The sequence below is a fragment of the Diorhabda carinulata genome, chromosome 4 (genome assembly GCF_026250575.1).
Source record: "Diorhabda carinulata isolate Delta chromosome 4, icDioCari1.1, whole genome shotgun sequence".
Classification (NCBI taxonomy): domain Eukaryota; kingdom Metazoa; phylum Arthropoda; class Insecta; order Coleoptera; family Chrysomelidae; genus Diorhabda; species Diorhabda carinulata.
Genome location: NC_079463.1, coordinates 12,713,207 through 12,739,972, shown reverse-complemented (window position 1 = coordinate 12,739,972; position 26,766 = coordinate 12,713,207). Strand labels below are relative to the sequence as shown.

At 32.4% G+C, this 26,766-nt stretch overlaps 1 protein-coding gene and 1 non-coding gene across 3 annotated transcripts in view; one reads left to right on the top strand and one right to left on the bottom strand.

Moving 5' to 3' along the window:
• LOC130893384 (zinc finger protein 502-like) overlaps nucleotides 1–26,317 on the bottom strand; it is a 45,507-nt gene extending 19,190 nt beyond the window's left edge. For both annotated transcript variants that reach the window (XM_057799434.1, XM_057799435.1), the window contains exon 1: nucleotides 25,827–26,317. In XM_057799434.1, coding sequence (XP_057655417.1) covers nucleotides 25,827–25,914 — 88 coding nt within the window. In that variant the 5' untranslated portion in view covers nucleotides 25,915–26,317. The remainder of the gene's footprint in view (nucleotides 1–25,826) is intronic.
• On the top strand, nucleotides 3,554–3,646 carry Trnay-gua (transfer RNA tyrosine (anticodon GUA)). Its single transcript has 2 exons — nucleotides 3,554–3,590; nucleotides 3,611–3,646. It is a non-coding gene; the product is annotated as a tRNA-Tyr (tRNA).
• Nucleotides 26,318–26,766: the final 449 nt, after the last annotated feature.

Below are 26,766 nucleotides of genomic sequence, written 5' to 3'. Positions count from 1 at the left end.
CACAGCTGTGAAGAACCGGTGTCGTCACTTGTCTACTGCGCATCTTGTTATTGTCAGGTAAAGTGAAAACTACTTGCTATTGTTCGATGGTACAAAATTTATTACCTTCAGATATATGTGCACACTTACAGCCAATTTTGAACAACATGCCACCTGAAGTAGAGATCCTCCATTTCTGGAGTGACGGACCCGTCACACAATACCGCAACAAGTACATGTTTTACTTTCTTGTCGCCCATTTAACAGAGTTCTACCCAACCCTTTACTTTTTACGTGGAATTACCATGAAGCTGGACATGGTAAGCTCCTGATGGTATCGAAGCTATTTGCAAAAGATTAGCAGACCGATTAGTAGTTAGTGGCAACTATATAGCATAGATTTGTCAAATGTTATTCAGAAAAACTGTCTCAGCATCAATGTTTTCGTAATGGATGACGAAAATATTCTGGATAAAGACGCTTAAATTGCTAGTGCTAATCAAATGTCCTGGAACATTGAAGATCCAAATAAATTGAAAATTAAGTCTTTTAGCTGCTTTTGCAATGAGATTGTGATCATTTCATAATTGGTGTCATAATATAATCATCTAATAAAAAAGCTCGTCCACGAGTCGAGGATGTTTACGGATCGGATTGAGAGTCCGAGAAAAAGAATTTGACAGTGAACAATTTATTACACCAAAAGGTGGCAAGCACCATATAGGGGATGAATAACAACTGTCGACATCCAGAACAACATTTAAGAACGGTGATTTTATTCTTATCAAACTAGTTTCCAAAAAAACAAAGTATCGTTACGTGGCTATGTGTACGGGCTTAGAAGATTTTAGGGGAATTTTATGTAAAATAGAGGACAAAAGTGGAAATTGCAACAGAAAGTATAGAGAAGCTTCGTTGAAGCGGCTTACGGAAACCTGGGAGTCAGTTCGTGAAAATTGGTCAGAAAATTCAATATGGAAAAGAAATATCTAAGCAACATTATAAAGGAAATATTCTGAGAAGCAACAAATGGAACAAAATTCAAAGCTTAGAATTCTCAGTGATAACAAAGTTAAACTTGAAAGTTTTGGTATGGTTGGTGATATCTCGTGGTCGTTCTTCAGCATAAATTTGTCCTGGAAATTCTGTACCGCCAAAATATATGAAAAAGAGTGCGCTAGATCTAGATTAAGGCTGTTCATAAAGAAAAAGAATCCCGAAGGAAATTTTGTGTTTTGGTTAAAGGACGTTATGGGAGACTTCGCAGAGTTGAATAATTCGTTTAATCAGTAGTCTCAGAATGTTCCTAATGTGCCTCAGCTGAGGCCTATTCAACGTTTTATGAAATTACCCCTATCCTAAATCCGTGTATGAATATTTGATCAAGACTAAACTCTTTGCTTCATCTTATCATAAGTTAACCATACTTCAGTCTTCTTGTCACGGTTCGGTTGATGTGATTCTTCCCTCTTTTTATACTTCCGAACCTAACTTCCATAATATTTTCATATTTTAATTTGAAGCACCCGTATCTCAACACAGTGACATTTTATTCAAGTATGGTATCTTCATATTTTAGGATTTTCTGAATAAAATATTAATACTTATCACTGAATCGCGTTACAGATATATTGAAATTTATGGAATAAAATAATTTCTCATTGTTTCAAGGATTTTAGTATTTTCATAATTAATTGTATGTTCCTTAAATGCAGTTTTATTTATTTAATAATATTTATAACTTTGTTATACAGTTTCAATATACAGTGTCCTCCCGGACTTTATGCAAAAAATTCGGGAATGAGTAGATGAAGTGAAAATAATGCTGTGACATAAAAAATTTTCTCATAGGTTATAGGCCTTTGAAGTTGCGAAACTAGAACTTATATTTGAGTATATTTTTTAAATTATACGTTCGAACATTATAAATTTTTAATGGATGATCACATATGTCTATGTAGTGTATTTGACGGAATAAAAAATTTTACACTACTATATGAAGGCCAGGGGCGGCTCATACCCAATGATTAAAAATCCGTAACATTTACAGAGACATCCTGTACTATATAAATATAGCAAAAATGAATTTTTAAATCGATTTTTTAACAAAAAGTTACTTTCTGTTTAACTTGATAAAATTTAAGGTTTAGAACATGCCGAAGAAAAAGTTCGCCATAAAGAAACATACTGAAGAAAATTATCAAAAATTATAATTATTTTTTGAAAATACTTACATGAGGTATCAAAACACAATCAAATATTTCTTGGAGAACTAATGAATAAATAAATAAACATTTGTACTACATACTACCGAAGATCATATTACTGCCATAAGGAAAAAAAAGAAATTAATAATTATTTTCCATCTAGTAGGCTACTGTCAAATTGCAAACGACTTTATTTGTTAATGTCAGTTTGCTGTCAATGTTTTCAAAACCTGTCATCAATAATCATCACATCGTATTTTCAATCAAGTTTCAATATAGAATTTATCTTTAGTCAATATGCCGACATGCATTTGATGTATGGTTTGGCTTCTGGTAACTCGTCAGTAGCCAGAAAGGTTGTATACTGAACGCTTTCCGGTCAGAATTATACCCGATTATAGAACTTGTTAGGGTTGATCGCAGCTTATTGGAAACATGTTTGTCTACATGTATGATATTTTAGGAAGTGTCCCACCAAAAAAAGGTGGCGAAGGTCAACAACGAAGTATAAGAACACCAGTTTAAGAGCAAAATGCATTAGATGCAGTTGATGCTGATCCCACAACTAACGTACGTAAAATGTCAGTACAATTTAACGCATCAACGACAAATTTTCATAGGATTCTCCAGGAAAAACTTCTTTATCCCTTTCAGATCCAGAAGGTGCATGCTATGGAAATAGAGGATTATCCAGCAAGACTGTCCTATGCTCATGTTTTATTTTATTATTTTCAAAAAATAATTACAATTTTTGATAATTTTCTTTAGAATGTCTCTTTATGGCGAATGGTTTTCTTGGCTTGTACAACGATCTAAAAATCTACATTTCTCCCAAATCATAAATTTTATCGAGTTAAACACCAATTAACTTTTTGTAATAAATCTATTGAAAAATTTATTTTTGCTATCTTTAGATTGAACAGGTTGTCCCTGTAAATTTTACCGATTGTTAATTTTTTGTATCAAGTCCCGGAACACTATGTATATTGAACACACTGTTTTTATTACCACTTCAGTATTTGAAGCCGATAACTTGGTTGTCGTAACGCGCGTCAAATCGTGTAGTAAATGGTAGTGTAAACAGTGTGTTCAGTATGAACAACACCCACCGTTTCAGAAATTCCAATTTAGTCAGTTTCAATGTAATAAATTACGTTTAATAATTCATTATTTACAGTTTTAAGAACTTATTCGTTCTCTTACTGTATATAATTATTAAAAATCCTAAATTTAAATTATACATTGAAATTTTTCATCATGAAAATATGATTATTACCTTCATCCTTCTTTAAATAATAAATCAACCATTATTTTTTATTATATCATTTCTGTTTATTGTCTTATGTTTTTGGTAAACTTTAATCAAGCCTTCGATAGCTCAGTTGGTAGAGCGGTGGACTGTAGTGGAATCGTTTAAAGTAGACATCCATAGGTCGCTGGTTCAAATCCGGCTCGAAGGAAAATTTTTTAGTCAGCTACATTTAAAAATATTAAAATTCAATCACTTACGACAGAGAGATTTATATACATTATACACTCTATCCATTTGAGATTATTACGACTCTATTTTAATATATTTTTATTATCAGTTCTTTGTCCTAGCTTATGATTACATCTTTAATGGTTAGACCCAGCAAAATAATTGTTTTCACTAACCATTACCACTTTGGCATGGAGTTCTAATTCTTGAGTATTTTATAGGATGAAATTGGGGGCGTCCAATTTTCCAGTTATTATGACTGGCTAGGGAATGTGATAACGTCCTTTACGTTTTAAGTTACGTTCTTTGCATTGAAAGAAGATAAAAGTAATGCAATACCTAGTGAAGTAATTTCGAAAATTATTACAGGATAGTAAATATTGTACCTTATTGAAGTTTTCGCTCTTTCATTGGTCTGTTATAACTATAAGCTGTATAGAACAATTAGCCGTATTATTTGGTTTGGTATTTAGTTTTATTTTATTTCCATAAATCTCTTTTCAACAAATTTCACCCAAAATACGTTTTTTCCATTTAGTAAAGGAGTGCAGGTTAAGTTTTCTTAAGGGCAGCATGACACAATGCAATACAACGTGCAAGAAATTGCATGCAAGTCTCTGTAAACAGTAAAAGTAAACAAATCCCTAACCTCAAATTCTATCTAATATTTTGTACATAGTTTAACAATGAAAATAACGAAGTTAACTTTTACGAAGTCAGCTGATCTGTTAAGCCAAAAGTAACTATATTGCAGCTTGTATGCAATAAAAATGGTACAAAACCGATAATGTCTAGATCTTGCACGAAAAAATCAAATGAACTTCATCTGCGCATGTTTTTGATTAAGAAATATTGCGTCTTGCATTGCATTGCACGTTGTCTTGCATCATGTCAAGCGGCCTCAACAGTTCAGTTACAACTTGCAAGGTGCAATGTTTAATCGATTGCGAATTCTAGTGTGCTTATCGAAAATTTGGAAGGGCCGTTAAAAAATCGGTCTTTTCACAATTAATGAAAAAATATTAATATTTAATTGTTTCAAATTATTTACAAACAAACATCAATATAAAAGTGTTGATGACACATGGAGTTGGTTAATAGAACGCTGTATGTTGGGAAAGCTACGATTTACAGAGTTATTAAAGAAGTAGCGAGTTTCAGCTCCAATAAAATCAAAATTTCAGATTTAAAATCATTTCGAAGAGAAGTACATATTTCTTCTTTAGAGAACAATTTCCGACAGCAGACAAAGTTCTTGTCACGTAGTACAGAGAAAAAATTACCTAGGTACTGTAAGAAAAATAAGAAACCAAAGAAGAAATATATTTCATTTAGATGAAACATGGATCAACGAGGCACATACACCATAAAATTTTTGACTGCAACTGTAAGTCGAAAACAGGTTTCTTAAATTGATTAATCTACTGGTTTGAATCCCTCATCAGAAAAGGGGCGCAGATTGATAATAGTACACATCGGAGGTTCAAACGGTTGTTAAAACGTCCTTTAGTGGTGAAAGGTTGTAATCTACTGAAGCTGTGTTTTGAGTAATTTGCATTTAAAAACTTTGTTTTCAGTAAAATACGATTTCTATTTTGTTATGAAAATATTTAGTCAAATTTTGAAGGTTTCAACTTAAATCCAATAATTATTCATTTATTGCAAAAATATTTTAAAAAAAAATCATGTTTTTACTATAAAAATATTATTATATCACTCTGAACTTTTCGTTTATGAAATGGATGGTTAGGAATACACAGTAAGTTGCAAAGTTGTAGCAAGTTTTGAAGTTTGTTTTTTTCTATGCACAAAGGCTTTTTATAAAACGATTCAACATTATCCTTCAATCCGCTGGTAGCCCTTGAGAAACATCTTTTAATGGCAATAGATTGGAATTATGGATCGGAAAGTTTTTATTAATAAAATATTCGGGTCTGCCTTTCTATACTTTAGCTATTTTATTTTGAGTCAATTGGCAGTCTCTATCTTTTAGATTTTTCGTTCAATTTTCAATGACCAGACGTAAAAATATCAAATTTATTTCCCCTTGTCTCAATGCTAGATTTTTTTATTATAACAAGTTTTTATTAACAATCAGAAAATTTTTTACATTTCATGGGTTAATTTGCTCGCGAGTGCTAGATAATCTAAGATCTATAATGTCTTGGTGAGACTTACATCCAGTGATTTAACATCTTATACCTCATATTAGGTTTATTGACCAACTTTTTTTCGGTCTTTACGCCTTTCGTGGCGTTAACAACTCCTCTTGTAGTGTATTTGGGTGGGTTTCTATAGTTTTGCTAGAATGAACACTATCGCATTCCATTTCAGAATGCTCAGATACCATAAGTATTTGGTTCACAATTTCTAGCAGTCATTCCCAAACTGCTTTAAGAAGATTCTGAATAAAATGCCACGAGCAAGTTTGTTATTTTTGATGATCCTTTTGATCCTACACCTTCATACCACATGTAATTACAGCAGTTACCAAGTTATAAACAGTACAGGTGAATGTTTTCAATTTCTGGGCATAATATAATTTACAAACATTGAGGGATGGGGTGTCAAGAATTTTTCCGTATTCATTGTATAAGAAACGTTCTTTTTTTATGATCCCAAGTTTCTCGTTTTCTTATATCCAAATTGTGGATTAGAACCAGTCACTACTACTGCTCTGATATTACCTTCAATTGGTAAAATACCCGTTGTAAAAGACAAAAATAAATAATCCCACAGAATAAATGAGTTGCTCAGAAGCAGAGTGGCCCAAATAAAAATTTTTCATATTTGAGTTAGGACCAACAATAAGTACTATACTACGTATAGTTTTATTTCACAGTGACTCAAACAGCCTTTTTCTACTACCTACCAGATGGCACAGCAAACACACTTAATGCGCATCGAGATTTTAATACTCTATGTTAGGTAAACATGGCCCAAGTGGTAGTTGGGCCAGTCTGATGTTTTATTTTCGGAAACGTTGTCGTATTTACATACGTCCTACTTTCATTCATTTTTCAGTTGTTTTCAAGTGCTTTTTATTATATCTATACATTTGTAGATTTATGTAATGGTAAGTAGATAAGTAATTTATACACAAAATGTTTGGCATTATTTTATTAAGGGTTTGAATTGAAAGTATTCATCTTCAGAAATTATAACCTAAAATTCATTTTATGGAGAAAGTACGAGAATCATATTGCTATTTAAAGCGATGTGGCCAGTTAAAATGCTCCATATTCCTAAAAACTTCGAGTGTAAATGATATAATTGCTCAATTTGAGTTATTTCTTTCAGTATAAAAATGTCATTATCTGATACATCAAGTATTTGTGAGCCAATTGCATTTGGTTTGATTTCCATATACTTTCAGATACCAATCAACAAACCAAAGAAGAAAATGAAGTTGACGATGAACCTACCACAGAATTGGATGAAACAAAAATTAAAGATAGCAAGAAATTCCGGTGAATCATATCTTAACTCTCGTGGTAATCTTGTACCTGAGACATTTTTTGAAGGTATCAAATCAGAGAGAGAAGAAATATCTTCCAACGCGCAAGAAAAATCTGTTCAAAGAACAGAATTTATACATTACCAAAAGAGTCAGGTGATGTGATAACTGATATGATAACATTTCTTAAGAATGGTTTGAGAGTTTTGGATGGAAGACTAACCAAGGCTTTAATAAATAAGACAAGTGGTGAAATTACCTCTCCGCCTCCTAAGAATAAAACTAAGGAAGAGGATGTTCAAAACGTGAAAAGTATTATAAATAGATTTACCGAATACACATTTCACTATAACCGCCAGAACAAACCCAACCGAGAGTATCCCTCACCCGATTTAAATAATCAATCGATATTTTAATCTTCATTTTCGTTACCCTGTGTTTATTGTAAAAGATGTGATTCTTATAACATGAAAATAAAAAATTTAAATGGTGCGGAGAAAAGTACAGCGGAGGCAGAAAAAGAGTTACATCTACGGATGGCAGAGGCGGCTCGAAAAGGCTTGAAGGAAGATGCAACAAAAGATAAAGACACTACAACAATTATCGCGTTTGATTTAATGAAAACCTTAGCAGCTCCTAGTATATCTACTGGCGTAGCATATTACAAGCGACAGCTGTGGACATATTGTTTGGGAATCCATAATTTAAGCACACGCCAAGCGCACATTTATGTATGTTGTGAGGGTATGGCCTCAAGAGGTCCCCAAGAAATTGGCTCTTGCACTTTACACTATGTAAAAATATCAGTTTCAATCTTATACAGCGACCAATGCGGAAGACAAAACCAAAATATTAATTTCCCATCTATTTGTTTATTCATGACGGTTTCCAATGGTTTTGCTCCCATAGTCATACATCACAAGTTTCTTGTTTCGGGCCATTCATACTTGCCGTGTGATGGAGACTTTGGGATGATCGAGAAGCAGAAACGATTTTATCAAGATATTTTTTTGTCAGATGACTGGGTAAAAGTTATTTCCAGCGCTAAGAAATCCAATAAATTTCAGGTGGTAAAAATGAGACCTGAAGACTTTAAAAGTACCATTAGGCTAGGGGCGCTACTCACCAACAGGAAAAAGGGAGAACTAAACATAAAAGTAGAATGGATGAAAATACAGAGGCTTATGTTTAAAGCTGAAGAGCCGTTCAACAATTATTTCAAATACTCTAATAATGAGAATGTTCTTTTCTATTGTGTTAATGTTTCTAAAAAAAGTACAGAGATTTCATAGATGAAAACCGAGGCCTTCCTTAGATTAGATATTCTTTATCCAACTGAAAAACCTGTGGAAAAATTGAAATATGAGGATCTTTAAAGTCTTCTCCCATATATTCCGCCAGTTTTCCACGATTCTGTACCAGTTTAATAACGAATGATCAAGTAGAAGATGATGATATTGGACCAGAACCACATGAATAAGGGCCCAATTGGAGTGACAATGTTTATCTTTACACCTTTCTATTTGGCAGAGTGGCCCATCTGACTTTTTTTCTTAAAATAAATTTTTTTTGACATTTTTTTATGCTCATACTTAAATATGATGTATGTATCTCTAACCCGATGTTTACCTATGAATAAAATGATATTATAAAACCGAAAAACTGACTTATAATTTTGCACAATTTTTGATTTGCCTATATCTCCAAACTCCAATTCTGAGCAACTGGAATGACTATTTTGCAAAATATCCAGAAAATTTATGATGCAAGCGATTTTATACTTTAAAAGAAATAATCAAAATAACAAAAATATTTATTTTTACCGCGCTATGATGTTTCTATTCATGTAGTAGAAATTATCTTAAAATCAATCAGCTGCCGCTGTCCTGACCGAACTAACTTTTCAAACATTGAAACTAAACTTGAACTTTCGATATTTCTCCTGGAACTACAGAGTAGCCTGGTAAGCTGTTGCAGTTTCTCGTATGCTGTTGCTTTCAGCCAGACATTTCTAATTAATTTAACCCCAAAGTTGAACGAAACGCCAAGGTTAAATGACGAAGCGCAGCGTCATCTGCATCGTTTTTAATAGCTCGGTAAAATTAGGTTCAAGGCTAAAACTTATTATAACATAAATATTTGAAAATATTTGTTTTGGTTGTAAATGTGTTCTTGAAAACGATATATGCATCTGAAAATTGTTTTAAATGACGTTTCGAGTTAGGAATTGAACGAAAATTCGCAGATTTTGTTGGCGAATACATCATATTATTTACAGGGTGATTTATTAGTGTGAAAAAGTTCAGTGCCTCCTTTGTCCTATCAGATATCAATTTGAAGAATTTCAGTCATTAGTTTTCACATTTTAAAATTATTCACAATCTTACAGAATGTTATGCCATATCAAAGTTACATTTTTTATGTAACATAATATATTTTATTGCATATACGACGAGTTAAAACTATCTGTATGTGGCAATATACTTATAGTAAAATCATGAAAATTTCTACGTTTGAGTTTTCGGATACGATTTTTTTAATTAAAATATTTTCAAAGATTGCCGACTTTCAGTTCTACCGGAAGTCGACTGCAACTTTGTTGTTTTACATAGAACACCCAGTATATTAATACATTTTTGAAATGTACGTAAAATTTTAGTATACTTTTGTTTGAAAACTTTTTTCAAAAAATGCATAATACTTGAATTATTAATTTTTTTGTAAAAAATTTGACCGTTGCAGACCTTTATAAATCATTTTTTTATGGAGATACCCTCAAAGATATGAAAATAGTTTCTGTTCGGTTGCTTTTAGCAAGGCTAGACTTATTTGAATCTATGTTGAAAAATTTTTCATTTTATACAGGGTGTGTATAAAAAGTGTTCAAACTGCACAAATATCAAATTTCTTTATTTTTTTATTAGAACCACCCGGTGTTTTCTCATTTAATGTATTCTAAATGTAATGTAAACCTTACCGTTATCCAGATATTAAATGCATAAAATATTAAATTTTGTTTTCACCCGTAAACATTTGCTTCAAATGAACCGTATAGCTTAAAATTGTTGAGGATCGTATCCGAAAACCCAAACGTAGAAATTTTCATGATTTTACTATAAGTATTTTGCCACCCTGTTTATCAGTGAGTGTAAGATTATAAATAATTTTAAAATATGAAGACTGATGGTGGATTTAATCCCTCAAAGTTTCAAATTGATATCTCAAATGACAAAGGAGGCACTGAACTTTATCATACTAAACAATCACCCTGTATATTTGAATGAATTAAAGGTATCGAATAATATATTGAAAGAATAATGATACAAAACGTATATAACAGAAGAATAGAAGGAAAATTAGAAGCTGAACGGTTGGTTTATTTTATAGAACAAGAAAAATAAATTATTGGGATTCTTGATGATGATGAAAATAAAAAAAAATACCTGTATGCTTCAAGAGAACATGGTTGTGATAAAAGTTCAAATGTTACTAATGAAAAACCACAATAATCGAAAAGTACTGCTTATTTTCTAGATGGAAATATGAGGTTTGTTCAATAAACTACGTTAAGTTATCATATTAACATGAAATTTGAATTAACTTGGAAGTTTTCGTCTATCAAGTTGTGGCCCTTTTGAAACAGTGTCAAAATGCTCTACTATCAGTACGTTTTTTATTTCGGGTAGATCCAGAAGTCGTATTTACCGAATATAGAAAGTAAAGCGGATGTAAAATAAAGTTAAAGACGACTAAAATTTTGTTTTTCTACCTAATAATCAAGTAGCTTGGAGATATAGTCCAAATAGTACAGGAAAAAAACTTGAAGGCAGAGAATTCATCCAAGGTGAAGTTTTGGATGACAGAGGAAATTTTGATAATGATAGAAGAAACAAGAGAAGTTAAGCAATACTCAGAAATATATACAAATACCATTAATAAAGAAAATCAGAGAGACCCAAGAGAAAGAAGCAATAGAAAGGTGTGGAGAGATGGAAGCCTTATAAAAGGAACATGATAGCCACAACATACATCGAAAAAGAACTTACTGGCGGATTCAAACGAATATAACAATATAATGAATAAAGAAGACAAAAACAGACGTTGGAAAGCATAGCTTGAAAAATAAGATTGCTGAGAAGCTCCGTTTTCTCTGTCCTGTTTTATGTATTTGATTCCTGGGCCTTGACCGAATATATGAGCAGAAAATTAGAAGGCTTCATAGACCAATACTTAACCACCCGGGTAACAAATGAAGAAGTCCACAGAAGACTGAAAAAAATAGTAGAAGTAATGATAACCACGAAAGCACGCAAACTGCAATACTTCGGCTAGATAATACGAAACGAATCCGGATATACAAGGCAAAATATAAATATCCAAATCGATCGTATTGTTTTTATTTGTTGAGTATCACGCAAGCTATTGGGTGAGCAAAAACTTTTAACCAATAGAGTACATCCTGGGGGTTTTCGAGATCACTGAGTACCAAAATCACGACGGCGATGTGGAGCCCTGTGGAAAATCCTTCCACTAAAAAGAATTTATTTATAAGCGCAAATGTGTATCTACGGTGAACACTGAGGCATGAATCCACTGATAAAAATAGCACAAGTACCTGACCCACCGAACATGAATTCTGTTTGACTGTTGTACTAAGATGGTCTCAGAGTCTGACCTAAAGATATGGTAGTTGCTTGAAGAATATCACTGTATTCGAAAGTACTCAATCTGTACAGCATATGTTTCAAAGTTGGCGACGCCTCGTTTTTTAGTATTTGTTTGGTAGTCATCAATAGTGGTGAGGTGAGGTTTTCAATGAATTTGTAAACACGAAAAAAATTGGTCATCTTTATGTGATACAATACTTTTATTTGAAAGGCCATAGCTTAACAAACATAAAAGCTAACATAAACAATAAACTATTGGGTAGCAGAGTTTAAATTAGGCCGGATGACTTGAGAAGACCACCATTGAATTGGCGACCAAATGAGGTGACGACTTAACAGATGTTGAAGATAATCCAAAAAGCGGTTACTCACATTGGAGCAAAAGCAACGTTGTGAAGATGTTTCCAACTAGTATTTGGCAATGTTTCAAAAGAATAAAGCCAAAGTTTTGCGCTGTTTAGTAACCATGGATGAAACGTAATTCCATCAATTCATACAGGAAATAAAAGAAGAATAAAAACTGAAAAGGGAGAACTAGCTCAAAAGAGACAAGGTGACGGCGTCGGTTTTTTGGCTGGCAAAAACGACTGCATTTGGCCAAGAAAAAAGAGTTGTTTCATCAAAACAATGCATCAGCTCTCAGATCCGTTATTGCAATGACCAAAATCAATTACTTAAAGTTTGAATTGCTACCTCATGCGTCCTCGGTGGTCAAAGATTTTCCATAAGATATCGGCAGTTAATGACTATTTTAAGAAGCTTGGCGATTCTTATTATAAAAAGGGAATCGAATTAAAAGATTACGTTGAAAAATATATTAATTTTTTTCCAAAATTTTAGCTGGGTCACGTACTTTTGGGACCTCATATTGAATTAGTTTAATGAAATTACTTCTCTTAAACTACTAAGCCTTAAAAATTAAAAACTTGTTTTTCTATAAACGGTTTTCTGATAGATAGTCATATTCATTGGGACAAACGTTATAGTAAATGGAATAATGTGGCTATTACACACTGTATACTATCAAAATATGAATTGTTTTTTATAAAATTGAAGCTCTAATGTAAAACTCATCGATTATTGTTAAAGAAATGATAATTTTTTTTTTTGATAATAAACATGCAATTATAATTATTTCTCGTTTAGTGTGGCATTAATGATATATTATTCGAATACATTAAATCATCTATGAAAATGTTTATATATAGACGGTACAAAGATCAATTCGTGTATCTTTTTTCTTATTCTTGACCTACACCAAAGTCAATAGTTATATAAATATCTCCACATTTAATAGTTATAATAATGTTTATAAATTCTTTATTTACCTGAATCCATTAGTATATTATCTAACAGAATCCATTAAAATAACCAGAATATATTTTTTTAACAAATAAAATAATATGTAAAAATGGATTATTTTTTTGTTTCACATGTAGAGTTATTCAAAAAATACTTTCAGGTTTTTCTTCTTCTGTAGCATAAAACTCGAGGAAATTATTTCAGACGTCTATTTTATCATTTTTTTTTATAATAAAGATCCTTGGCTGTTATTACCTTCCTCAATTATAGAGTCGACTTCAACTCAATAAATTTAGAGACTTAAATCTTGGATCAACAAAAAGAAATTTATGTATACAAGATTAATAGATGGGAAACAATTTATTGATAGAATTAAATTTGTAGTCCACTAAAAGCACTTTTTAGAAATGAATCTTATTTGATACAGGTAAGAAATATTGTTCTATTTATCTATTGTCGATAAAATAGGGGATGTACAATATACTGACATACGTCATTTCAACTTATCAGCTTCAAATAAGTTGGAATTTCTGGAACCGTTGGCGACTCAAGTTTAGTGTACCTTCAGTCTCTGAAGACGATAACTTGGTTATCGAAACGCGCGTCAAACAGTGTAATTGTGAGTGTTGGTGTAGTGTAAACAGTATATTCAGTACTATCACCTTCAGTTACCTACTAACCTCATATTTCTCTTTTTTCCTCGTTTTGTTCTCAAACATTATTACAAAAATATCGATAATGTTTATATCACTGTTTTATTATCCTTAGTACGCGTACGTCCAAAAGTTGTGTCATTTGTATTTCACCTTCTTCGGTATTAAAATTCGACACCAAGATAAAGTGTATGCAAAATATGCTTTAAACACCTGCGTCAATGGGAAAAAGCCTCATGTGAGTGCATATGATATGGCGAGAACTAAAAAATTCTTATGACTTCTATATGACTAATATAGTGGGCATCAACAAATACAATCGTTTTGCATGGAAATGCTTCAATATTCCTTCCCAAGATGAAATTAAGAAGCATATTTGTTCCCAATGATGACCTATTACAGAAACATATCCTAAGTTGTTTTTACAGAATGGAGTTTAGTTCAACCGAGACCTAGAGCTTTCTAATGAACGTGCTGAATTACTAGCGTCAAGATAACAAGAAAAAATTGCCTGTCTTCAGATGCTCAAATATCTATAGTTCTTACAATATTTGATAAATGGGTGATTCCGTTCTAACTGTGATTTTTTGTATTCAAAATTTCAAGATTTTAAAATTTAACTTTTCTAACTTTTTTATGCATATTATTCATCTATTTTACTGTAAAAATAAAACTCTAAGAGGAATTTACTACAACTTCAAAGTATCACGAGCAAGACACAAATGTCGGATTTTGAGTTCCACGGTACTGACTCATTTATCCACGGTACTGACATGGTAACTTAAGATATTAAACAACAAGTGCATCAATTTTCCTCAGTTTGATCATAAACATTAGAATTTATAAGGTAATTAGTTTAAATCATTTGTTACGACAAAAAAAATTAATAATTTATCGGTAAATTCTAGGAATGGACATGACACGGTACTGACATTCAAGTGATGTAGTATAAGTTTTCTTTAAGTGGCAAGTTATATTGTATAAAAATAATTCAATTATTCAATTAACACAAAATTTTTATTAATTGATTATTAATTAATGACTAGTACAAAAAAAACAATACAGGACATTGAATATCACAGTTATAATGGAATCACCCAAATACGCGCGGCACCTATACCAAATTGAGAAATGAAAAATAATGTTTACTCCCCGTATAAAATTCGGTAAACATCTAACAAACCATCAGTCCACGTGGACTCATCATCTCCAATGTTTACCAATGAAAACATCGAATTGTAATCATAAATGCATTTCTATTAGCCGAAACTGTATAAACACAATTTTTTCGAAATATTCCTACCAGACAGCTTGCGATACACATTGGCGTTCATAAATTTCTTTATATGGCGTTCTTTACACCATGGGCGAATGAAGACAATGAAATTCCCCAATGTAGTGAGAATAAAGATAGTTATGAATTTAATAATAAAGATTTAGATATACAAACACAGCAAGTTATCCAGAATACAATTATACCAAAATATTACATCGAGTTTTGTCAACATATGGTTATAAACACAAAAAACTGAACAAAAGGATGGCAATAACCATCAAGGATCGTTCGATGGCGACAAGATTATTTGCATCAGTTAAAAGACTAGCGAAGTTCTAATAGACACATAATTTATCTAGATGAAATATGGTTTAACAGTTAAGAAGTACTAAATTTTTATGGGTTGATAGTAGTAAAAATTGCTGTTAGAATGGACCATGTTCTAAAGAGAAACGCATCTGCTAAAAAAATTAAAAATTGTGCAGCTGATTATCATGCAGATATGACAGCAGAATTATTTGAAAAGTGGTTTAATGAACAGTTTTTAACTAACATTCCAGTTAGTAATCGTTATGGACAATGGTTATCCTACCACTCGCGGCAACTCCTTAAGATACCAAATAGAAATAGTAGTAGAAACAAAGATCAAATTTTAGCATTTATGCCCGAAAAAAATATTTCTATTCCTGTCAGTGATCGTAAAAAAGGCCCAACAAATAAAGAATTGCTCATTGTTACTAAAGGTCTAAAGTTAGGGAAAATTTATTTTATTGACAAGCTGTGCAAAGAACAGGGTCATCCTCTTCTCAGACTACTTCTTTACTATTGAATATTTAACCCTATAGAGTTAATATGGGCAAAAGTAAAAATCGAAGATGTCATCAGAACTGAGTAAACAGGTTGTAGAACTCGCAAAGAAGGTTCTAGCTGCAGACCGCCAAGAGCTTTGGAAAAACTGTGTTGAACATGTTATGAGTATGTGGTATCACCCTCTTCACAACCCTTAATAATTCAATCTGACTCTATTTCAGACGATTCTGATTACTACGATTATTTAGAAAGATACTTTGAAATTGAAATGGTTTTTTTTCTGTTGTTTTATTTGCTGTACATATTATTCAAGTCCAGAGTGTGATGCTCACGACAGAAAAAAAGTAGTTCTCAAAAAGAGTTTTTACATTTATACAAGCACAAAAATTTGATCTTTCCTGATGTTATAACCTTCTAGGTTTCTAGCATTTCGCAAAAATTATTGTAAATAAATTACTTACATAGAAAAGTAACCCATCCCAGCAATCAACTACAACTTTTACCGTTCGATGTTCTTAAATAATTTTCGAAAGTTATCCTTTACATTCATAAATCAACAATGAATCTGTTCAAAAAGTTGGAACTTGAATTGCATCACCGAGTGTTTTGAATTGCTCTACACTTACAAATCGAATATGTATGTATGGAGCAATAACTATCCCGCTCAGTTGATATATATAGAAGCAATAATCGCTCATTTCTGGGCACTCATTCTCTGTCGCAAATAGAGACTTTTCTTTCATTGAAAAACGGGCATTCCAGGAACTTAAGTTACTCATCAGTTTCCCGACACTCTGTATTTGGGCACTTTGACACGGAATGTTTTATTTGTGGCCTGGAGTCTTCATGGTAGTCGTAAATAAATTCTCATGTTCCATCAATTTTTGAATAATTTTATTAATTTCTTGGAAAATTTACTCTATATCGAACAGTGACTATATTTCATTGGGTTGTCGGAAAGAGACAAATCTTTCTGGATCAATTCTCCACCACGGAAGAGTTCAAACACATACATGATAAGATAGCACCCAAACCGTGAAAAGTACAAAATATTTTATCTATGACGAGTTATAGCAGAATAAATTATAGTTGCTTGGTGTGATTTGTATGACATTTTAAAAATATTTTTGTGATACGTAACCTAAAAATCTGCGTCGGATCCTTAGTCTGGAGTAGGTAAGATGGACTGTAGTGTTTTTCGGTGGGTTTCTTATGTAAGTGACTGAAATGTAAATGCTACGTGGCTCTAGGCAAGCTTAACTGGGTTCTAATTCTATTTCGGTTCGTGCTTATTATTTTTCATTAGGAAAGTCTTCCCTTTCTTAATTCACCTAACTCGCTCAAAATGATGATATCAAATTTTTTAACTCGCTTAAAGTAGTGTTAACAACATCTATTTCGTACGAAATTTTACTAATTTTTAATCTTTTAGCGAAAGTGAAACATGCATAAAGTTGCTGAATCGGCACTGATTTTCAATATACACTATCTACTATAGTAGTCGGAAAATACTTTCTAAATGACCTTCTATAATTTTCATTGTTATCAAAAATAAATATAATATTGTTTGGGAATGTATTTTATTCACAGGAATTTTCCTTCTATAAAATAACAGCAAAAAGACTAATATTAGAAGCATCTCCATCTTTTTCATTGCGTTTCAACATTATTTTGCTATAATTTTGTAATTTTTGAATTAAAGAATGTATAGAAAATTCTCCTTTTATAAACCTATTCTAACAATTCCTACTGAAATCTTTACCATGCAACTAAATTAATAGTCCAGTCGAGGTACACACAAAAAATCATCTTTTCGTTTAGATTTCTATGGGATGGCTAAAAACTTTATTCGTCATTGGCAAAAAATAAATCAAATAACAAATTTTTTTCTGATCCAAAATTATTGTTTAATACACCTACATTTTAACAATATTTCACATATTTTTCTCATATTTCAATTGCTGGTAATTGTACAAAGAAATATATTTCTTTTGAGAAAGGTCGAACGTTAAAAGATTTGATTTATGTAAAAATATACACGAAAAAACTTTAAGTTATATTCTGTTTGAGCCAAACGTAGTGCGGTTCAGTTCGTGATTTCATTTAGTGAATAAAGTGTACATGCACACGTCAATCAAATCTCAAAAAACTTTACACAAAGTTTCAACTTCTTCTGCTTCTATCCATTTTATTATACGAGGGTTGCTACTTAAGTTTCGAGATATGGTAACACTGATGTGAATAGGTCAAATCTGTCATTGCCATCATAAATATTGAAATTTTTAATTGTTAACTTTACTCAGAACGTACGAGCACTATTTGAAATGTTGACAGATACTTGAAACATTCATCTTGCCGATCAACTCTCTTCGACTTTTTGGTGATGAAGCACCTCAAGCTACCGTGTTTTCAGAATTAAATAATGGTCGCACTTCGCTAAAGGGTGAATTTCGTGAAGGTCATCTAAAATTGGCTGATACATCAGTACAAAGTGATTGCTACCATGGGACCGATGGTATCCTTTTGATTGACTTTAAGGAATCAAATACAACCGAGAACGCGGTACATTATTCTGACTTACTAAGGAAGTTTCGTCAACAAATTATCGAGAAAAACCGCGGCAAAATCAGTCGAGGTGTGCGCTTATTTCATAATAAAGCTCCAGTCCATACTGCTACGCTTTCCAAGGTTATTATTCGTGAATGTGGCTTCACAGAGATTAAACACCCACCATATAACCTTGATCTGACCTCGTTCGAGTATTTTTTGTTTCCAAAGGTAAAGTCCAATCTAAGGGGTGAAATATTTTAGAGCCACGATAAAATTAAACAGGTGGCGTGCGAAAATTTTGACTCTCAAAATGTATCATATTTTTATAGTGGTATAAAAGCATTGGTCAGATGTTCTGAAAAGTGTATGGAAATAAAGGAAGCATACATTTATTTATGACATTTATTTCTTTGTTAGGCTAAGAACTCATGGACCGCGCTATGTATATGCTTGTGCTCGATATGCTATCAGCTTGGACATTGAGTATCTTGCGTGATGCCCATCATCTTGAGGTGGTTTGCTGTATACCAGTAGCCATTATTCAACACGATGATTAGCCTTAGCTTTTTCGAGTTAGATAATACAATCTTCAGGTACTTTGGATGGCCTTCTGAAGAGGCTTATAATGTATTGCAGGCATATGTTCAAAAAGCCGTCTCCAGCTCTTCTGTCTTTAGATTTTTATGAAACCGTCGGATACAGGGATGGGGGAGACTGTTAGGGTACTACTAGAGCAATTTGAGCTAACTGGTAACCACTCTGGTAACCACACAAACTTGACATTACTTGAAAGTGTTTTGAATTGTGAACAAAAGAAATATGCTGAAGCCCTAGTCTATATAGTGAATAGTTCATGATTTATAAACACGTTTGGTTTTTTAAACATTGGAATTAAGTAGTTTTTGATTCGATTTTATCTTAATACGAATTCTCCAAACAAGCGACTAAAGAATTGAAACGAGCAAAAATAGTTGTGTCTCCGTCGATTTTTGTTGATTTTTTTTCCATGAATTATGTGCTATCTGATCATCAAATTATTCTACTTAACAATTCACGAGATTTTTCTCTTCTGGCTACATGCAAATTTTGTTGAATACTCAATTATCAACTTCATCAATCGGTGTTTCGAGTTTTTCCATTCATTCTACAATTTTCTTTTTTAAAATGGATATACGTGAGGAAAATATTGTAGGGCTTATATGTTCTCTTGATAAATCTATATTCTGATGGCAAAACCACACATTGTGGAGCAGTACCACGAAAAAGGGAAATGCGAAATATGGTAATTGCATGCAATCTGATGCAATGCAATTTGATAAATAAGGGTTTTGAAGTACAAATTTTGATATGAAAAGAGATTGAAAAGATGAAAGAGATACTGGATTGTTAATAATTCCACAAAAGTTCTGAAAAATTAAGCTGCCCACAAATTTCCATATTTTAGTGCTGATTCTTCCACTTTTATATATTTACCAATATATATTTAAATAATGTGATGTACCCTTTCCTGTTTGTTTATAAACAAAACAATTTAACGTGGAAGGAAGATCTTAAATCAACAATATAACCAACCAAGTTGAAGCTCTTGATTTATTGTTGTCTTCGTGTCAAATATTTTAAATGGATGTTGATTTTATGAATAAACATTTCATCAACCTTCAGACTACAAGTAAACAAATAAACAAAATTTTACTTCAAAAAACATGAATTTAATATTAACTTTGCATATTTTGTTGCATTATTTTTAAACAAGTTAAGTAATAAAAGATCTTTTTGGCATATCAAATACATAGAATTTAAAATGAGGTAAGGCAATACAATTTTTTATAAACTTTTATAAACAATAAAATTTTCGAAAAAATTTATATCTATTGAAGAGGAGAAGAAATGGTATAGGTACCAAAAATAAATAATAAGATGAGGACCAGATATATTTATAATGAAAAAAGCAGACAGTTTGAGTCTGTTGCTATTTATTTTGGCCACACATCAGATAAAGAAAAGGGTTGACAAAAAAGAACACAACGATATACAATAATTGGTTACAAAAACTAGATTCAGATTCATATTGTTTATTATATGCGGTTGTTTATATGCTGAAGCTAATGAGCCATCTCATTTCCGAAGGCACAGATCTCTTCTTCTTTCATATGCTGCTGAAGTATCTTTCAATTCTGTTCACTCGCTTCTTACTTTTCTTTCTACCAAATCACAAGCAACAATCTTCGACCACTCCACTTCCTTTGTCTTTTCTTTGATGTGTAGACGTATCGGGAACAAGTTCAATGTTACACCCTCGGAGCTTCTAGATCTCCCTAGGGAGTAAAGTTCAGCTTTACTCCCTAGGGATGAAATAGTAGTATGAAATTGCAAAATAAATAGATGCAATCGAGAGTTGTGAAAATTTTACCCTTATTTCATGTATCTTTCAGCTTCTTTAAAGTATATAGAACAGGAAAAAGTTAACAAAAAAGAAAAAAATGAATTTATATGTTCTTTGTGTCGGACTACGACGCAATATTTCTGTCGGTCAAAGTGATATTCACTCAGAAAATATGTTTTTCTTATAAACCCTCCCGTTGTCTGATGGTTGAGAATCAGTGATGCTTTGATTGTTAAAAACGCAGGTTCCAAGTGTCGGACTTCCTTTATGACGCGCGCTATACGTGGGACAACATGAGTACATGCTTTTTTAATTTATTAATCTTCGAATTCTAAAAAAATCAGCTTGCTGGTTATCCATTAATATAAGCGTGGTAAACTGACATAATTACCCTGTCGGACAGGGGAAATTGCGCATTATTTTTGCCGGACAAATTTCTTTGAGGCAATAATAATCTCCCGTTTGAAATAAATATCAACCAGTTGGTAATTAATTATTGGTAACTCGCCCAAATTACATGTTTACAAAATCGAGGTTTTTCGCAAAGGAAAAAGTTGTCGGTCTTGACCTAAGCAAGCGATATACAAATTTCCAGATTGTTGGTCATCATCAAAAAAATGGGTCGAGCGCCCGAGGACTACAACAATCTAACCATGGTAGCGCTCTTCCACGACTCGTAAGTCCAGATGCATACACCCTTCCTGCTCTTATCTGGTCATATCTAGTCGTTTAATGAAAAAAATCAAGATATGAATAAATCCTTTTCGTTTAATCACTTTGTAAGAGTGAAAATAGCCAGAGGAACAATTTACTATATCTGCCGGCATGTCGAGACAGGTGTTTCGATTGAAAGGAAGTCAGAATCAGACAGAAAAGCACCAAAATTGCCACAAAAAGCTTTGGTTAAAATGGTTCACAGAAAATTGTGAGTCAGTTTGCGAAAATTGGGCAGAAAATTCAAAATCTAAAAGAAATATTTAAGCAACAGGAACAGAATTTGGAAATTTGCACCAAAACGTATATTCTGAAGACTGGGCAGCAACTATACATGAAGAATTGAAAAGGAGACAAACTCCTGCAAATGCTAGATTCAGTATTTCATAATTTAATACGACATTAATTAAAAACACAAATTACGAGAACGAACAGACTTGGTGCTGCTGATTCAGTTATATAAAATATGTACAGATTTTTTGTCCCTACACCTTTAGAAATACATTTGAGGCTATGCTCAAATCAATGAATAAACGCCAGTCGTTTCGTTCGTATTGTTTTAAGCCCATTTTTATTAACAAATGTTTTATACCGAAGCAAAAGATTTACTTAGAAAAAATAAAGATGAAATAAATAAAGTAAACTCTAGATGAAATGAAAGAAACAACCTAATCCGATGCCTTAGAAGGGGATAAGAATATGTTGTTTTTAAATCTACTTTTCTGATTATATTTCTAGAATAACGAAATATATTTTTTCAATTATTGCCACCTCATTAATGTGAACTCAACCCAATTGAATTTAATGAGAGATAAAGTGTTTTTTTAAGAAAATAATTGAATACCTCTTTATTTAAGAGTAATTTGTTAACAGAAGTGTTGGCGTTAAACACCATTATGCAGGCATATATTTACTATAAATGTTCGATGCATGACCACTTTTTTTTTAATTCTTTTCGAGGGACATCGCATACACAAAAGCGAATCTCTTGCAGCAAGAACAGAAACCAGTTTTCGGGGCGAATTCTTTGTTTTCTTTTTTCTTTTGTTTTGGTTTAGTTGGCGCGTTCCATTTATTTGATGACTTTCAGGGCCGTAGTTTATAATCAAACCAGAAACGAAACAGACTTTTAAACTTTTAAATATACTATATAACAGACTTCACCTCTTGGTCTATGGAAATATTACTAAAGAAATAAATATGTAAACTATGAGAATTTTGTTCTCATTATGAGTCTCTTCATGTTTTTGTTAATGATTTCTTTTTCTTCTGGTAAATTTTATGTTTATTGATATTGGGGGCTGCTCTTTTTTGTAATATTTGACAAAAGTCCACTCTAACCAGTAGATCATCTCGTAAGTGCTCTTGTTTGCCATAATAAGTGGATGAGTTGATTTAATTAGTGGACTGTATTTCAGGTTTCTTACAGTGATATTATGATTGTTTAAGTGATATGATAGGTTAACTTCACTTTTTACTTTACTTCTGTAAATTTTTGATTTCTCTTTGCAGCTACTTCCTTTTTCTTGGTATCGTTATTGAAAAAATGACTTTTTACACACATTTTGTACGATACAGTATACATGAAAACATTCCATGGTAGGGTATTGTTTGAAATTTTAAACTACCGGTCAAAAATTTTTGCCCACCCCATAATCAATTCTTTTAATTTCAAAATAGTAGACTTCAACAAATTTCTCTTTTATATTGTCAATAGAAAGTCGAATCGGTGTCTTACAAACCAAAAATGTGTCCTTTATATGTTAACTTTATACTTTATCTTGCTACCGGCTGTTTTGTTTATTATGCTTAACCCGTTAATTATTTTTTCGGTATTTGTGATAGTTCTGTGAGACGGATAAACGTGCTGTGATTTATACTTTTTAAACCAAGACATCTTTTTTTAAAGTTCGTTCGTTTTCGTTTTCCCAAATTCAGACTTGTAAGTTTTTAAATCAGTTAAACCAAGGAACTATCGGTTGAAACTAATGCATTAATGTCCTAGTATAGTCTAGTCTAGTTTTCATAGTCTAGACAGAAGAAACCGAATTCAAAATATCTCAACGTACCGTGGACTACAACGTGAAAAAATCTGCATCCACCAGAAAATTTGGCGACAAAAAACCTTGAAAAACCACAACCGCTGAAGATGAACGTAATATTTTGATCAGTAAACGTTATCGACGTCTTACGGACCCAGAGATGTCAGCTCAGATTAATTAATCTACGGGTACTTCTACAGTGAAAAGGAGATGGCTATTTTGGAAGGGTGGCAGTAAAGAAACCTCTTTCAAGACGTTAAAATAAAATTAACGAATTGCAATTGGAAACCTTTTGATGAAGTGATGAGTCAAAGTTTTAGATTTTCGGGTTTAAGAGAGAAGATAAAGTGTTTGGACGCAGGTCAAAAGACGAATGAATGCTAGATCCATTTGTAAAGGTTTGAGGATGTTTTGGAGGTGTGACGACGAAGTTCAGGTGAAAATTGAAGGGATTTTGAAGGAAAAAGGCTATAAAGAATGTTAATGGAAAATGTAGTACGTTCTGGCCAGCGCCTGATCGACAGAAAATTTATCTTCTAGCATGACAACGATTTCAACCATTCCTCGAAGCTGTGCAAAGATTATTTGAAAGAATTTACTAAGAATAATATACTCAAAGTAATGATTTGGTCATTAGAATCGCTTGATCTCAACTCGATTAAGTTAATGTGGGACAAATTGGACAAGGAAGTCAAAAAGCAGTGTCCTATTTCCACTTCATGTCTTTGGAATATCTTGGAATACGAATGGAACCAAATAGACGACAATTATTTGTCAAAATTGTGCACCGAAATGTTAAAAGCTAAAGGATATTACATCGATTAATCAAAAATTTAAATATGTTATGAGTAGAGAGTAAATTTTTGTCACTAAAAGTTTTAATAACTTCATCAAGTCTTTACACTTACAACCCTAATGTTTCCATCATCACTGGGGTGTAGTTGCACTATTCTTTACATGGGCCAGCTGATAGATTGAATATTGTCGTTTTTCATCACTTGGATAATTTCTACTTCTATTTTGGCAGGAGAGATGAACTTCCATTATGTTCTGGCTTTTAACATGGACTGATATTCTGATTCCCAACGGTCCCAAAATGTTAGATTCTTTGAAGTCGTTGATAGTGAGACTGGACGTATTTGATTCATGTCTTGTTGAGGTATGTTGTTTAGAACATCTTCAATAAGGAAATGACTTGGAGTGAGAGAGATTGAACTATTTGGACTGTATCTTTTTTTAGTAAGCAAATCTTAATTATCTCTTAGTTTTTTACCTAACTTAGACATGTTTCCTTCCTTTTATTAAAACACAGTATAATAAAAAAATTTTATTATTTTATTGCATTTCGTTTTCTAGTTTTCAATTGATTAAATACTTGGATTCATTTGTCGTAGCCCTTGCGAAAGTTTTAATACCATCATCAGTACTTGAGGGTAATTGACTAAAAACAATGTGAATCGCCATATGAGCATTTGGAGCATTTCTAAACACCGATAAATAAATTATGGATTGCAATTGCGGATTTCATGTGAAGCGTTACAATTTTTTTGTCATTTTTTTTCTTCAAGTGTTATTTCGATTTGTTTTATCTCTCTGCATATTTTCATTATCATCAATTGCCACGATTAAATCTTAAAAATAATTAAAAAACTAGCGATTGTACCATGAAGACAGGTGTTTTCACTGTTGATATGTAACCAGAAAATGGAAAGAATTGTTTAAATTTTTTTTAAAACCTAAGAAATAAATCTACTTTGATCTGTAATATTAATATTTTTGAACCCGGTATATTTCCATTCCTATTAATTGTATGAATTTATGTAACTGATTTGTTTAAATTTTGTATTGCAACAAGGTTATTTAAATTGCGATAAATTCCAAAGTATGTACAATAAATTGGGAGCACCCAGTACATTGGTTTAACAATAAAAACATTCTGATTTTGAATGAAGAGAAAATAAAACTTATTATGCAAACAAAAAAGGCTTTATTTCACTTTTCTATATATATTAAATTTTGTGTAACATTAATTCTCTTTATAAGCAGAATAACTTTTTAATGTAACCTGTATATTCAAGGACATTGATAATTACAGAAAACTAGATAGTCGGTATTTATACCTCAGTTTTGATAAATAAGTTACATTTTGTAATCAAAATAAAACATATATTTCAATCTATTAGCAATTATTGAATTTTTGTTTATTGTTTTGATATGCACTCCCATTAACTTTAATGATCATTTTTTAAACTTTTTATTATTGTATGGAAATTATTTAAAGACAAATTTAACTTTCGTAAATTTACCTTGAGAAATGCAGTACATTATCTGGCGAGGCACTTTGAGCCCTGCTGCCAGACAGGCGGCAAATGATGCCGAAAAGTTGATAGCCATTTCGCAGGGGTATCATGGGTTATCACAAGTGTCACTTTTAATAGTAGAGCACTATTTTTTAAAAAAATTTGTAGCACATGGGACACAACAATAAACACACTGTCGAGGCACGAACGAAGAGCGGATTAGGCGTCCCGACGGCGAACGCAAAGAATTGAAGTCGTTTTGACGGGAACGCGCGCGAACCGTCGGAGATGATTTAACGGTGGTGCATCAGCATCCTTTTGGGCCGCGTGAATCTAAGAAGAGTTACGGCGATCGTAGTCGGAGGACGGTGTCGTTGTTGCATACAATTTTGCCCAAGTTTTAGAGTGTCCATGAAAGTGGGGATGGAGGCGACTGCCGTCGACCTCATGGCTGCCTGTGATCTCCTCTCTCGCGCTCGCGGCGGGCGAGATCAAGCAGCCGATGAACGAACAGCGTTGCCAACTATTCGCCGATCCTCGTTTGGTTCTGGATGCACCGCCCCCGCTGTCCCTTTGCACTATCAACCACCCCTGTCGGGCCCGACGCTGGCATAGACAGGGTCGGCACTACTGCTCACAATTTTTATAATTCGCTAAGAATCCTCAATAATATTTAATAAAATATAATTGTTCTTAATTATTTATTTTATAACTATTTGATTTCACATATTAAAAGGATTCAATGAGATGTTTATTTCTGAAAAGTTCATTTTTCGGTTTTATATTACAAATTTTTGATACCAATATGAAAAAAAAAAAATAAAATAAAAAAATTTTAGTAGTAAAATAAATCTTTGAGATGAGTTTTATCACAGCAGTTTCCATCCTCTCCATTGTCTTCTGTTTTATTTCCTACCATCTTAATCCTCGTTTTTAACAAGCAATC